The sequence below is a fragment of the Lissotriton helveticus genome, chromosome 2_2, assembly GCF_964261635.1.
Source record: "Lissotriton helveticus chromosome 2_2, aLisHel1.1, whole genome shotgun sequence".
Lineage (NCBI taxonomy): Eukaryota > Metazoa > Chordata > Amphibia > Caudata > Salamandridae > Lissotriton > Lissotriton helveticus.
The window spans coordinates 508405417-508419258 of record NC_136060.1 but is presented as its reverse complement, the minus strand read 5'-3'; the positions used below and the strand labels follow the sequence as shown (position 1 = coordinate 508419258).

At 46.2% G+C, this 13842-nt stretch overlaps 1 protein-coding gene across 1 annotated transcript in view; it reads left to right on the top strand.

Annotated features, from left to right (window-relative positions):
- Positions 1–12756, top strand: part of WBP1 (WW domain binding protein 1) — a 53451-nt gene extending 40695 nt beyond the window's left edge. Inside the window, exons 3-4 of the mRNA XM_078678790.1 lie at positions 9642–9803; positions 10348–12756. Of these exons, the coding sequence (XP_078534916.1) occupies positions 9642–9803; positions 10348–11066 (881 nt within the window). The 3' untranslated portion in view covers positions 11067–12756. The remainder of the gene's footprint in view (positions 1–9641; positions 9804–10347) is intronic.
- The last annotated feature ends 1086 nt before the right edge of the window (positions 12757–13842 follow it).

Here is a 13842-nt window from a genome sequence, read left to right as displayed (position 1 = left end):
TCCTACGATTCTCTCCAACCCTCTCAGACACCCCACACATAACAGAAGCTCCGTCCCCAACAACCTCACTAAAGTCCCCCTCACTTTAGATCCCTCCTCCTCCCTCTGCACCCCCAGACTCAAATGCACACTTCTCAACTGTAGATCGGCCCAAAGACACTCCTCGGAGGTCGCTGATCTCATCACTTCCTTGAACCTTGACCTAGCCATCCTAACGGAAATATGGTTAGCTGAATCTTCTACTCCTATCATGGATATCCTAGTCCACCCCCCCCAACTACTGCATCATTAGACTTGACAGGTCCAGGAAGACAGGCGGTGGAATCGCATGCATTTACAAGAGCAACCTTTCAATTAATAGTCACCGCCCCATCTCTTACCTCCTGTGAATACATCGGCCTTGATGTCATCAGTGAAAACAAACCTGTATGTTCACTACACATCATCTACCACCCACCTGGGGACAACCTCACCTTCTCCCAACAACTCATGGACACAATCTCAATCAACTCAGGACGGCAAAACACACAAATTTACCTTGGCGATTACAATCTTCACTGGAATGACTGTAGTGACGCAGTGGTCAATAGCCTCAAAAATTACATCAACGCTTCTAACCTCACCCAAATTTGCAACAGCCCGACCCATGACAAAGGCTCTATCCTCGACCTTATCTCCAAAGAAGGCACTACTCAACTTGATTCAATCCAACCCTGTGACTGGTCAGATCACCACATTTTCACATTCTTCATCAATGAAAAAGTTAAACGTATCCCGGCCCAATCCTCCAAGCCCAAAGTATGGAAAAGAGACTTAAAGAAACTCAATCCAAACTCTCTACCCTCCAACAGCTGCAATCTCCTTCTTCCCCATACCGGCGTTACTGACGTTCAGTGCTTAACCGACCACTATCTCAACGCCATGACCTCAATAATCAATGAGGCTGCACCGTTGCAACTGAAAAGAGTCTCTACCAAGATCTCCAACCCGTGGTACGACGGGAGCCTCAATGAAGACAGACGGGCCATGCGAATGGCAGAGCGCACCTGGAGATCTGTCCCCTCGGCACTGCACCTAAAAACTCTAAAGAAAAAGAGAAACGCATACTTCAGGAAAATAAAACGCTCAAAGTCACATTTCTTCAGACTCCAGCTCGACCAAGCAAAAAACCGTCCAAGAAAACTGTTCGAGCTAATCCGATCACAATCCAAGGAACAACCCCAAGCAGTCGACACTATGGGCAATGCACCTTCCTGTGAAGATTTCTCTGCTTTCTTTAGCCAAAAAACTGACAACATAAGGAGTGATCTCCTCATTGACGCAAACCTCTACTCCAAACACCACTGCACAACACCCAATGAACCAAAAAACAATGCAACATGGTCATCCTTTGACACCTACTCTGAAGAAGAAATTGACAGATTACTCAGCACCCTGAAACCATCCAATCACCTCAATGACCCTCTTCCTGCTAACGCTGTAAGACTTCACCCCTTTGCTCCTCCCACTCTGGACTAAAATTATCAATAGCTCACTTCAACAAGGAACCATCCCTGACGCCCTCAAAGTTGGACAAGTTACACCTTTACTAAAGAAACCAACAGCCGACCCCACTGATTTAAACAACTACCGTCCTATTGCCAACATTCCCACTCTCGCCAAACTGTTGGAAAAATGCGTGCAACTTCAATTGACAAAGCACATAGAACAGTTTGATCTCCTTAACCCTCATCAATCGGGCTTCAGAGCAGGGCACAGTACCGAAACTGCTATGACTCACATAATTGACGACGCCATCCAAATTTTAGATCAAAATGATACCTGCCTCCTCATCCTTCTTGATCTCTCTTCAGCATTCGACACTGTGAAACATGAGAACTTACTCGAACTCCTAAACACAAGAATGGGTCTTTCTGGGACTGTTCTTCAATGGTTCACCTCCTTTCTACACAACAGGTCTCAGAAATTCAAGAGCATTAACCGGATGTCCTCTCCAGTACCTGTATCGGTAGGTGTCCCTCAAGGATCCGCCCTATCCCCTACTTTGTTCAACCTAGTTATGGAACCTCTCACCGCATTGCTACAAGCATCCAATGTACACTTTCACATGTACGCCGATGACACCCAACTATATCTCAAACTACAATCACCCAAAGACATTATGCGTCTGAACTCAACGATCAGAAGCACACAATCCTGGCTGGCCGATAACCACCTCAAACTCAATGCTATGAAAACTGAGTTCCTTCTGATCTCACCTCCCGCGAAAATCTCTACCACTCAAACCTGGCTTAAACACCTAACTGCACTCAATGTCCAACCGACCATAGTGGATTCAGCAAAATCTTTAGGCATAACACTTGATGCCAATCTCAACATGCAGCAGCATATAAGCAAGGCAACTAAGGGAGCGAACTTCCAAATAAATACCTTGAGGAAACTTAAACCCTTCCTCCCAGCCGAAGACTTCAACCCTTCCTCCCAGCCGAAGACTTCCAAACTGCAGTACAAGCACTAATCATCCCTCGCATTGACTACGGCAGCATCGCCCTCTGCGGTCTCCCCCTAACCACAACTGCACCCCTAAGAGCTTCACTTAACGCGGCAGCGAGACTCATCACCGGATCAAAAAAACACTCACATATCTCCCCTGACTTTAAATCCCTGAATTGGCTGCCTTTTGAAGCCAGAATACATCTGAAAATTGCCTGCTTGACGCACAAGGCTATACACCTGAACTCTCCCGGCTACCTCACTCAGAAGCTGACAATTTCCGGCGGTTCCAGAACCACCAGAAGCACATACAATCTTCTGCTGAAACCTCGAAGATTCCGGAAGGAAAGAACTTACAAACGCTCCTTCTCAGGAATGGCGCCCAGGATCTGGAACTCACTCCCTGCTGAAACCAGGCTCATCCCCTCCACTTTTCTTTTTAAGAAGGAAGTTAAAGCTATCCTCATGGCCAAATACACTTGAACTGATATTTTTGATCTTCTAAGACTGTGCATCGATCTGTACTACTTGTTTGATCCCTTGCACATGTGTTTTACTTGTATTATCGACCCTACCCGATTGTCCATGCTCCCTCCTATTTGTACTACTTGCATTGACAACCTACCTTCCTAACTATGCTCCCTCATGTACCCACCCTACCCCTTACCCCCTTGCCTATGTAAAGCGCTCTGTTATCTGCAAAGATCTTGTTCGCGCTATATAAAACTTTCTAAATAAATAAATAATAAATACCAAACATGGCAACGCACCACCACCAAAGAACCCATGGCTCTACCCAGAAGTCTCTGGTGTCCAGTCCACAGCGGGTGGCAAACTTCTCTGCTTCCCTGCCATCCACTAAAGCTTGGTTGAGGATGGTGTTGCGCTCCTCAGGCAGCATGGGGAAGCAATTGCGCAACCGAAACCCACAATGCATGGGAATATTGGTCCAAGACACATGGGGAGTTCATGATGCAAGGATGGTGGAAGAGAATATGTGCTTCTCAAAGCTGTCCAGCCTCTTGGATTCCCTATCCAGTGGGGTGGTAGGGAATGCACACGGGTCGACCATCACTGTTGAGGCCCGACACCACCGGCTGTCTGCGAAGGAGTGTTGGGGGATAATACTGTGTCTCCAGGGGCAGGACAGTGCCAGCGGGCCATTGTTCAAAGCACATGGGCTCCTGTGCAAACTTTCACCCAGGCCCCCTGGCACAACTCGGTGAGGGCTTCCTTAAGGTGGAGCATGGGCTCAGGCGAGCACGTCCTGCACCTCTGTCAAGACATTGGTCTTGACCTTGGCAACTAGAGATCGAGGACTTCCGCTGCCCTGGGCATCAGAGGCAAAAGATGTGCCTTCCTCCGAAGCCTGGTCCGAAGGGTAGAGCATGCCAGTCTGGGGAAGTATCCAAGTCACTGGCATTGTCCAGCTCCTCATACTAGTTGTCCTCCGCAATGTCCTCCCAGGGGACCATACACTTACTCCTCTTCTCACCACTTCAGGGAGGTAGGGCCTGGTAATTGCTGGAAAGTCCAGGGATTGGTAGATTCTGGAAGGCACCAGCACAGACGTCTAGTGGCACTGGGTCAGCATAGGGGATTCTAACCAGCTCATCGTCGAGCAGTACCAGCAGAGATGGAGCTGGGATGGGTGGAGGGCCGCTCAGTGGAGTTGGACTGGATCCGGGGGGCAGATCCACCTTGCATCTAGGGTGAAATGACGAACTGTAATGCTGCTGGGGCACCTCTCTGCTCCATGGGGCCTGAAGGCATGCCAGCGAGTCGGCGGCCTTCAAATGACATCATAGAATTCTGTAAGATTGGCTGGTGTCGCTCTGGCGCCTGGGAACTCTATGGGTAGCGTGGAGCTAACCCTGATGCCGGCTCCGCAGGTGGAGTGTGAAAGCAGGGCCGAGACGCACATGGCGGAGCGGGTTAAGCTGAAGAACACTTTGACTACTTCATGCTTCTTTAACTTCAATGAGAAGGTCTTGGAGCCGAAAGACGCTCGTCCACAAGCGGTCTGAGATCTTCCACAGGGACGGGGCAGTACCACCAGGAGCTTCATCACTCAGTTCCAAATTGCCTTCAGATGCATCAACTTGGGGTCATACCCTGGCACTAGAGACAAACCAAGTGGAGATAGGACACGGACAGGTGTGGCGCCGCGGCCAGGGCGACTGACGCGGGAATCTGGGGACCACGGTTCGATCCCCGGCTCCGGCGGCAGGTTAGCCCAGCACCATGTGACTCTGGGCAATAGCTCGCTTAATCTTCCCGACGGCCCCCAGCGCCTAGAGACCCTTACGGGTGATTGTGCGCTTTACAAATGTGGACTTTACTTTACATCTGCCTATGAACGTCTCCACAAGACTTGAACCCTGAAGTGTTTGCAGTGAACACATCCCAAGCACACTGGAAGCAAAGCTCAAAAATGTTGGACAAAAGGCTAAAAGCAGTTGGTGAAAAATGATAAAGGTAGCTGTCTGAATCCTCCCAGTTGGCGCAGAACAAACCAAACTTCATGTCGGCGTGCTGCGGAGGTGCCTAGACGGTGATGGCCCTGTCAGATGACACCAGCACTGGGCCAAACAACACCACTTGCTGGTGCACAGAGATGTTATGTTAAATTTTTATTTATACAGCGCACGTACGCCCATGGGCTTCTTGGCGCTAATAGAACTTTTGGAAACCATAACACAACACAGAATGACCAAAGAGAGAAAGCCAGTCTACGGGTATGCTTGTCTAAATAGCAGGGTCTTAAAGGCATGTCTGAATGTAAGCAAATTGTCACTGTGTCTCAGAGAAGACTGCTCAGTTTTCCAGATTTAGTCTGACGTTTGGGGAATATTCCAAGGTGTGAGTAGTCTGAAGTTAGGAGAATCTATCAGAAAATGTGAGTAGATAAGAAATTCTTTCTTTGTTTTTGCTAAAAACGTGTTTGAGATTTTGAAGCAATTTGCTTTTCTAAGTTCTGTTCATGCCTCATTGATTTTAAATTGGTTCCATTTGAATATAGATGTTCAAACTAAAAAAGAAAACCCCTCTGCCACGTACAAGAATGTGTCCTAGGAATCTCCTCCAAAGTTAACCAAGTATCTGCGAGGAGAAGCGCTTGGATCCAAGGTTCTGTCGTTTCATACAAAAGCAAACTCTGTGAATCCAATTCTGAGAAACCATTTCACCTAAATGTCAGTGAAATATTTTAAAAGATTGTCTTTTTCGGTTTGACAAAAACCATTTAAACAGAATGTCTTTTTTCACATAACCTTTTTATGTGCTTTTTAAGCTGCAAATGGTGGTAATCTTGAAACTGGAATCTCAGATTTTTCTACAAGGTTTGGCAGATCTTCAGACACTTTTTTTTTAGGGAGGGGTAAACTTGCTGTTCGGATGTTACTTCCTAAACTCTCTCCTACCTTTTTTCACTTTTTAAATTTTATCTCTTTGACTGCTTAAATTTTTACTCTCCCGTGCCATCTTCCCCCTCATTCCTTTCATCTATTCTATAGGGTAGGGGGAATCGGTTCCCTTTACCTACTTTACATAATAGATTCTTTTTCCCTGCTTTTTTTTTCTTTTTTCAATTATCATGCCTCATTCTACCTTGGTCCTCTTACCTTTATTCCTCTTTAATATGATAACTTATTTAACTCTGAATCGCCCTGACTTTCAAATTTTTTTCTCAAAAAAAAAAAGCACAGGGTAAAGCTAGTACATTTTTTTTTGTTTTTGTTTTTTTGCAATAACTGCTCGCTAAACTCGTATCGTCTTATTTTTCAATCTAGGGAAGTCGCTCAGTCAGTGATACTTCCGACCCGACAGGGCCCAGGACTTGTGTAGGCAATGTGGAAGTATTGAAAACAAGAGACCATGCAAAGGTTGAAAGTCTATACGTAAATTGTGCGCTCCGTAGATCAAGCGTACTCTGTCGTGTTTATTCCAAATTAAAATCCTCACATATCAATGCGGCTGTAATTAAGACGATGTAATAAGAAGTAGAGCGCTTCGTCTTCCTCCGTGAACGGATCTGTGCGCCGAATGCGGTGACCGCGTTCGGCGCACTGATCCGTTCACAGAGGAAGACGTACCAGTCTCACGCTGCAAAGGGCACCCTGAATCACAGAACTACCTGATTCTCGGACTTCTAGTCCTACGTGAAGGCGCACACATCCCGAGTTGAGAACGGTGCCCTTCTTATACCCGAAGCGCTCTACTTCTCATTACATCGTCTCAATTACAACCGCATTGATATAACTACTCAGACTCTACAAGTCTGAATTTTCTGCGGATTTTAATTTGGAATAAACACAACTGCGAGTACGCTTGATCTACGGAGCACACAATTTATGTATAGACTTTCAACCTTTGCATGGTCTCTTGTTTTCAATACTTACACATTGCCTACACAAGTCCTGTGCCCTAGCGGGTCGGAAGTATCACCGACTGAGCGACTTCCCTGGTGACAACAGTTTTCATTATAGCCCTGAGGAGTCGCAGGAAGATTGTCCCATTGCGACGAAACACGTGTCGGCTGGATTTCTCTTGAGAGCATTAAAACACTTTATTGCTGATGATTTATTTAATGGAAAGAATTTATCTTGTCAATCCACAGGCTTTATTTCTAATGTTCAAATGTCTACACTGACACAATTTATTATGATTTTGTTGTGTGCAAGGGTATCTTGTTGAACTTCACAGATGCACGTTTGGTTATGGAAGTTTAACGTGGGTTATTGGGACAGAACATGCAGCAGGGTTGCACAGTGGAATCATCTGTCTTGGGGCGTATGTGAAATCTACTTATGTTTTGGGTTTGCAGCTCTGTCCGATCCACCTTTTTCTCGAAACAACTTTACATGCAGTCCCACATCTCCACACCTACCCGTCCTTAAACCCCACTACCCTCACACACTCAGTCATTTTTCTTTACCCATAAAATCATTCCCATCCTCAAATAAGGTAATCCTTAAAGCACCCCATCACCCTTAAACCATCAACCCCTGAGCTCCTTCCTCTTAAGTACTTCCCAGCCTAACCTCACTATTCTGTCACTAGCATCTAGCCATACTCAAAATGGCTTTGGTACAGTCTGTACTTAAAAAAAAAAGAAAAAAAAAAAAAAAAAAAAAACTTGTGGACGCTACCTTCCCTTCTGTCGTCCTGTACTATTAAGGTACTGCAGCAATGGGTTTTGAACCAACTCACCACATACCTCGAACCAGCCTGCTGTGTCGCTATCAATCTGCCAACAGAACATTGCTTCTCCTTGTTGCCTACTTATTTTCCTCTGCTTCTTGCAATCACTAATCCTAGATCTGACTGTTTTCCTACTATTCGCCATTGGATGGCCCTCGCATGCCCCATGCTAACTACCTCTAGTTCCACATCCCGGTACCCATTACCTCGCTTAACCCCCTCCCCCCCTCCTCTCCCTCCCCCCCTCTGCACACCCTTAAGCTTCCTCCTAAATACATGTTCTTCATCTTATCAGCCAGAAACCTAGGTATGCTTTTTAATCCTTTGATGCATCAGGCAACAATTATTCAATTAGCACTGGGTGCACAGGACCAATTAATGTGCCAAAAATACTGCCAGAGACTAATCTCTGCTGAAGTTTTTAGAACATTAGATTGTTATAACTGGCTGATTATACAGCTCCTTTTACTGTTCTTTTGTCCCATTATATCACGTGCTTCACGTTGGTACCTAACAACAAACTTTCACCTCTCTCTTTTGAGAAAAGCGGTGCTGCTCTTTTTCAACACCGGGTCTTCTACAAGCTGCAGACCATTGCAGTCAAAATGGTTCTTGGAAGCGTCCTCACAGCACCTGAGCAGCACGATGACTTCTTACAGTATCACTAGGAGCTTGGAATCTGTCAACTAGAAGCCACTAGTTACACCCAAACCACTGCACTTCTTTCAGTTCTCCATTACAGCAACACTCTGTCCGTTGGTATCGGAGGCGGCCCCATGACCTAAAGACCCATCATTAAATCGAAGGGTAAAAACACCCGACTCGCAGCTAGTCCAATCTGTAGCTCGGTCCATCATGAAATGGACTGTAATCTGTCTAAATGTCTTTTTTGCTGATCAAAAAATCTCCTCTGTTGTGCAATACAGGAGCGTCATCTACTCCTGTTTGTGTTCTCCCCTACAGCGTGCCGATCATCTGCTCTTTGTGGACGACATTTCTGATTGAATGTCGCACTCCTTTTGTCACATACATCTCAGTTTGTGAAAGTTGACAGAAGAGCCTGTTTCCATCTGTGACAGTAGATGCGCAGGTCAGGCTGGGCATGCGCCATGTAGTGAAGGTTTAATAGAATGGAGAACCATCAGAACTCAAGCCATTTAATCCTTCATTTTACTCTGCTCGGTCCTCCTTGTTGCCCGCTTCTACCTGTGCGTCATTGAATCTTTCTTTCCTTTGACCCATTTGGTCCAATCCTGTACTTGTGCTCTTTGCTGTCTTTAGTCCTTCCTTTGGGGTGCAGTGCAGGGGGGCGCTGCTGGAGGATCCTGGAGTTGAGGTGGTGAGGTAGGTTGTGGACCAGGGTCAAAACGGACTCGATAATTCTCGCCTCGGGGCCTACTCTAACCACGGAACACACTCGGCAACTCTGGGCATTAAGCTTGCCTCATCTCTACAACGGCCCCCCACAGACGCCGGGGATGCCTGGTTTCACCCTGGAGATACCCAGAAAGGGACCATCTCACAGGGGAAACCAGGACGGGTTCCCCAGCGGTCTTCAGCGCCAGGATACTCCATGGAGTCGCAGTGCGCTTTACAAGTACACCCACATTTAGGAGCAATTGCTATCTCTAGTATATTGCAGGTTGCAGTTGTCGTCTTCAGAGCCCATGTGGGACAGGCAGACATGTTGCTAAAGTTGCTATGAAAAGATGTATCAACTGTTTTTAAAAGCTTAGCTCATGTTAGACTGATTTGCTTCTCTTCTCCCTAAACACGTTCTGGAGCTCACATTAAGTGTCTGCCAAGTGAGTGTAGAGACCAGATGCACAATCAACAGTCAACTTGTACCTTCGTGTTTTATCGCGTCACTGTATTGAATCGTAGCACAGTAAATGGGATTAGCTTGCGCCTGCTCTTCATCTCTTACATTCTGCTTTTCCATTTAGGGTTCTGGCTGCTTTGGACCATCCTCATCCTCTTCAGCTGCTGCTGTGCGTACCGACACCGCCGTGCCAAACTGCGGCTACAGCAGCAGCAGCGCCAGCGGGAGATTAACCTCATCGCTTACCATGGTGCCTGCAACTACCCCCCTTCGATGCTGGATCTTGGTGAGTACCGTTGGTAATCTGAAGTGTCCCAGCATGAAAGTGCTTAAAACAGTCCTCTTGTGATGAAAGTGCCAAGGCTCCTGCAAAGGCATGTTTTGCCTGGGTCAACTCCCAATGGTGGCTTTCTTATTTACTGTTTTTTAATTTCCTAAACTGGAGTAATTGTTTGTAGACTCGAAGAAGTCATTGTAAGAATTGACGTTCTACATGTTTCCTACAGAATTGAGGGTTATCAGGGTTTAGCACTTAATCCTTGTTTCTATACTGGGGTAGCTGACTCTTTCCCGTGCTCTTCTACTATGGATACCCTGTCTGTAGGGTGTATCTAGGCAGGGTTATTGGACGTTTCCTGACTCTTGTACTAAGGCTTCGCTGAATGATTCTGGAAATGGGTAGTTGGCCCTTTCCTGGACTCGTCCACAATAAATTACATGTCTAGAAGGTTATACCACCTAGTTTAGCAATATTGAAGCATAATGACTTGTAAGCTTTTTCAGCTTCTAACTTAGTGTCTGTGTTTTTTTCTTTTTCTTAATGTCTCCAGGGATGTTGGCATCTTTTAAGCTACCAGCATACGAGGAGGTGGCACATCGTCCAAGCACCCCTCCTCCACCATACAGTGCCATCCTCACCCAACTCAGTGGGCCGAACACCCGACTTGAGTCAAACACCGAAACCCCTTCACCAAGCTCTGAGAACTACACCACCTGTTCCTGTGAGTCAAGCACAGTTACGTCTCCGAGCAGCACCTCTTTCTCTGTACAAGTCACCGATGAGACTGATACCAGTCATGCCAGCACACCCAGTGATGAAGCCAGCAGGCCGCTCAGCACAGATACCTTGAGTGCCAGCCCTGGGATTGAAGATCTAGATGCATCCGACTGTTCTGCAGAACCTCCATCCAGGGAATACCCACCTTCCAAGCAGACCGTATTTTCATCCTATGTGGACTTCTTTGAGGTGGACTGCCATCGGTGCTCCGACATAGAGGAAGAAGATGAAGAGGAAGGGGATGAAGAACATTTTCGGCACCGTCGGCTCACAGGCGACTCTGGAATTGAAGTATGTCGTTGCCAGGTTCAGGGCGAGGAAGGTGAAGAAAGTGAAGAGCTGCATCTGCTACATGACAGTCCTGGTTGCTCTGGCCGGCTCAAAGGGGTTGCGGACTCTCCGCCTGAGGAAGCTGTGCTGCCCTCTGAGTGTGAGAGTTTGTGCAGGTATCAAGAAGGTAAAGATCTTGAATCACCGGTGCAGCCTGTGTGAATAGAAGACAAAGGAATCCATGATTTAATGGGCTCGATGGAGCGTTTGATGGGCCTCTGCGGCAATCAGCCCTTCTTCCGAATGGCAGCAGAGGAATCTTTTCAATATTCAAAAGGCGCCTTCTGTGTAATCCAAATGCTGCGTGTAGAGGACCAGCGGTGTAAGCACAGGGTGAATCGGCAGATTCGGTGAACCCTTTGAGACACTCGGACTGTGCAGTGTAGCTTCTTGATCATGCAGACCATCTGAAACGTGCAGTCTTTGGTTATTCACCATGTGGACTTTGTGCTATTCATCCACGTGAATTTCCAATCTCCTACAGGCAAAATTCTTTCACTGCTGGGCCTGTCTTCCTGTGGCACTTTCTGGTGGAGGGTTATCATGAAAATCTGCGAGTTCCCTACTCGTGGAGTGAGGGACTAGCACAAGCATATTGCCACCGATAAAAGTTGGACTGTGCCTTGTAGTGCACTCTTGTACATCGAAGGAGACAGGCCTGGGTTAACCTTCTGAAGTGGCTATAGAATGGCATGGATACAGGGCACTTCACCGTGATGCAACAGCTGACTATTAAGATGACACTTATTCGAAGCACCATACATAATGCGCCTCTAGGCTTGTCATGGTGGATATTGACATTCAGTTCCATCTTTTGGTGAAATGAGTTCTAAGCTGCGTTCCAGTTCTCAGGGAGTAGGGTTCTTTGTCACAAACAAACCCACAGTACCAGTCACCACTGATCAGTAAGCACCTAGTGTTGCCGTTGTGCACCTGCTAAGCTTGTCATGACCACATATACTAAATGACCACTACAGTGAGGTCCTCTCTAGCAGTGGGCTCTGATCGTTGCACATTAGATAAGGTCATGCAAGAAATGGGGGTGGTGGGATTGTCAACAATGATGGATGGGATGTTCTGACAATTTTTACAAATGGCCTTGTTTTGGTCATTTATTTTTCGCAAGTTGCATTCTCCAACTCAGACCTTCCGTCCCCATACACCAGCAGAAATTGGATAAGGGAAGGGTGAAAAGTAGGATTTATTATTGTGCATACACAATATTTACGGACATTAAATATGCGGCACAAGAACGTCTCAAGTGGGTTAGCTGAACCGCTTGCTGCTTTATCTACCTGTGAACATGTAGGTTGACCAAGGCTAGTGAAATAACGGTTAAGACGTGCAAGATAGGTCTGAATGTTTTCAGCATATCCTTTGCAATAGCCCATTTGTTCTCTTTTCTGTGTTTTTGTATACTCAATCATTAGAATGTCAGTCTTTGGTACGACAACCTCTAGCTTGATGAGCTATACGAAAATTGCTTCTTCGTGAAGGGGAGCTTCCAGAGAAACTATTGGCTGTGGCGACCCTGCCACCATCCTCGCCTTTGAAATGTGGGGACTCTTATCCTTGCCCCCAGCTAAGGGGATCGTTTAGGTCAAATTGGAGCATAACTACTTCCAGCCTGTTTTCTCTCAGCTTTAATATTTGATGTGGCTTTACTCTAAGGACTTTCTTAGTGAGGAAAGCCCAGTTGGTTGGTTGGTGTCGCAGAACATACCTATAGAACGCTGATGCCAAGAGGTGAGCTCTCAAGGACAGCAGGATCTGCTCTGATTTGTAGTCTCCATGCTGTGGGATGCAGTCACCTGTGTAGCATTATCTCACTATTAAAGAGACATTTAAATTACTGGGTTTCAGAATCATTTTTTTCCGCTTTATTCCATGTATTTTCATTTTTGGAACGATTACTTGCCAGTTTTAGTATAAGGTTCTTTATGTAGATTCACCATGAGTGGTAAACAGAAGGTGGGGTGCAGAATATACCTTTGCTACATATTGAACTGGAAAGTGATTACAAGACCAGGATTGCAATCACTTCCTACTCAGTCTCCAGCAAAAGAGAAAAAACTGTCAAAGCCCAATACATCAAACACTGCCTTGCAGTGTCTCCAGACTGAAGATGTGCTTCATACAGAGAGCCTTAATAAAATCGGTGTTGAGCTCCCTAGTTGTAGCAGAGTCCAGCTACACCAATCCTATTCACCTATTGTATGAAGTAAAATATGTGAAGTGTGTGTCTGTGGTGTGAAGACTTTAATGAGAATTGCTCCTATGACCGCGTTCTTTTTATTTGTCCCTAGCTGCCTTAAAAATTATCTCCCAGAGTTCTTGAACATTGAATCTTCAATGATTTTCTTGCTTTAAAAGTTCACATTATGAGGCTGGGAAGCCTACATAGTCCATGTTAGCCTGTTACAATGTACCACATACCATGGTACCTAGTTAACACATATCTACACTCTAATAACATTGAAAACAGCGAAAGGGAGGGTAGGAGCACACTGCTTAGACATCTCACCACCATTACTCCATTGCAGCTTAGTCGATGTACAATATTTGGCGCTCAATTCAAAGTTCAGGCTCCTCACCCACGCACACAACGCTCCACGACATGGGCCCCGAATACCTCAACAACCGGTTCTCGTTCTACACTCCCACCCGCCAACACTCCCTCTGCCAGCCTCGCCACCGTTCCACGGATTCGCAGAACCACCACCGGAGGAAGATCGTTGTGAGAAGTTGGCCTGATATATGATGCTCACTAGTTCTAGTGATCACCTTGTATCAGTCCAAACAACCCTTATGGTGATTGGTTGTAAGTCAACCTTGTAGACCAGCTATCCTAATGGTAGCATGGACAAAGCAGTCTTAGGCTAAACTCTTTTGGCATGTGAAGCCAGCTGTTTTACCACAATATAACCCCTTGAATACC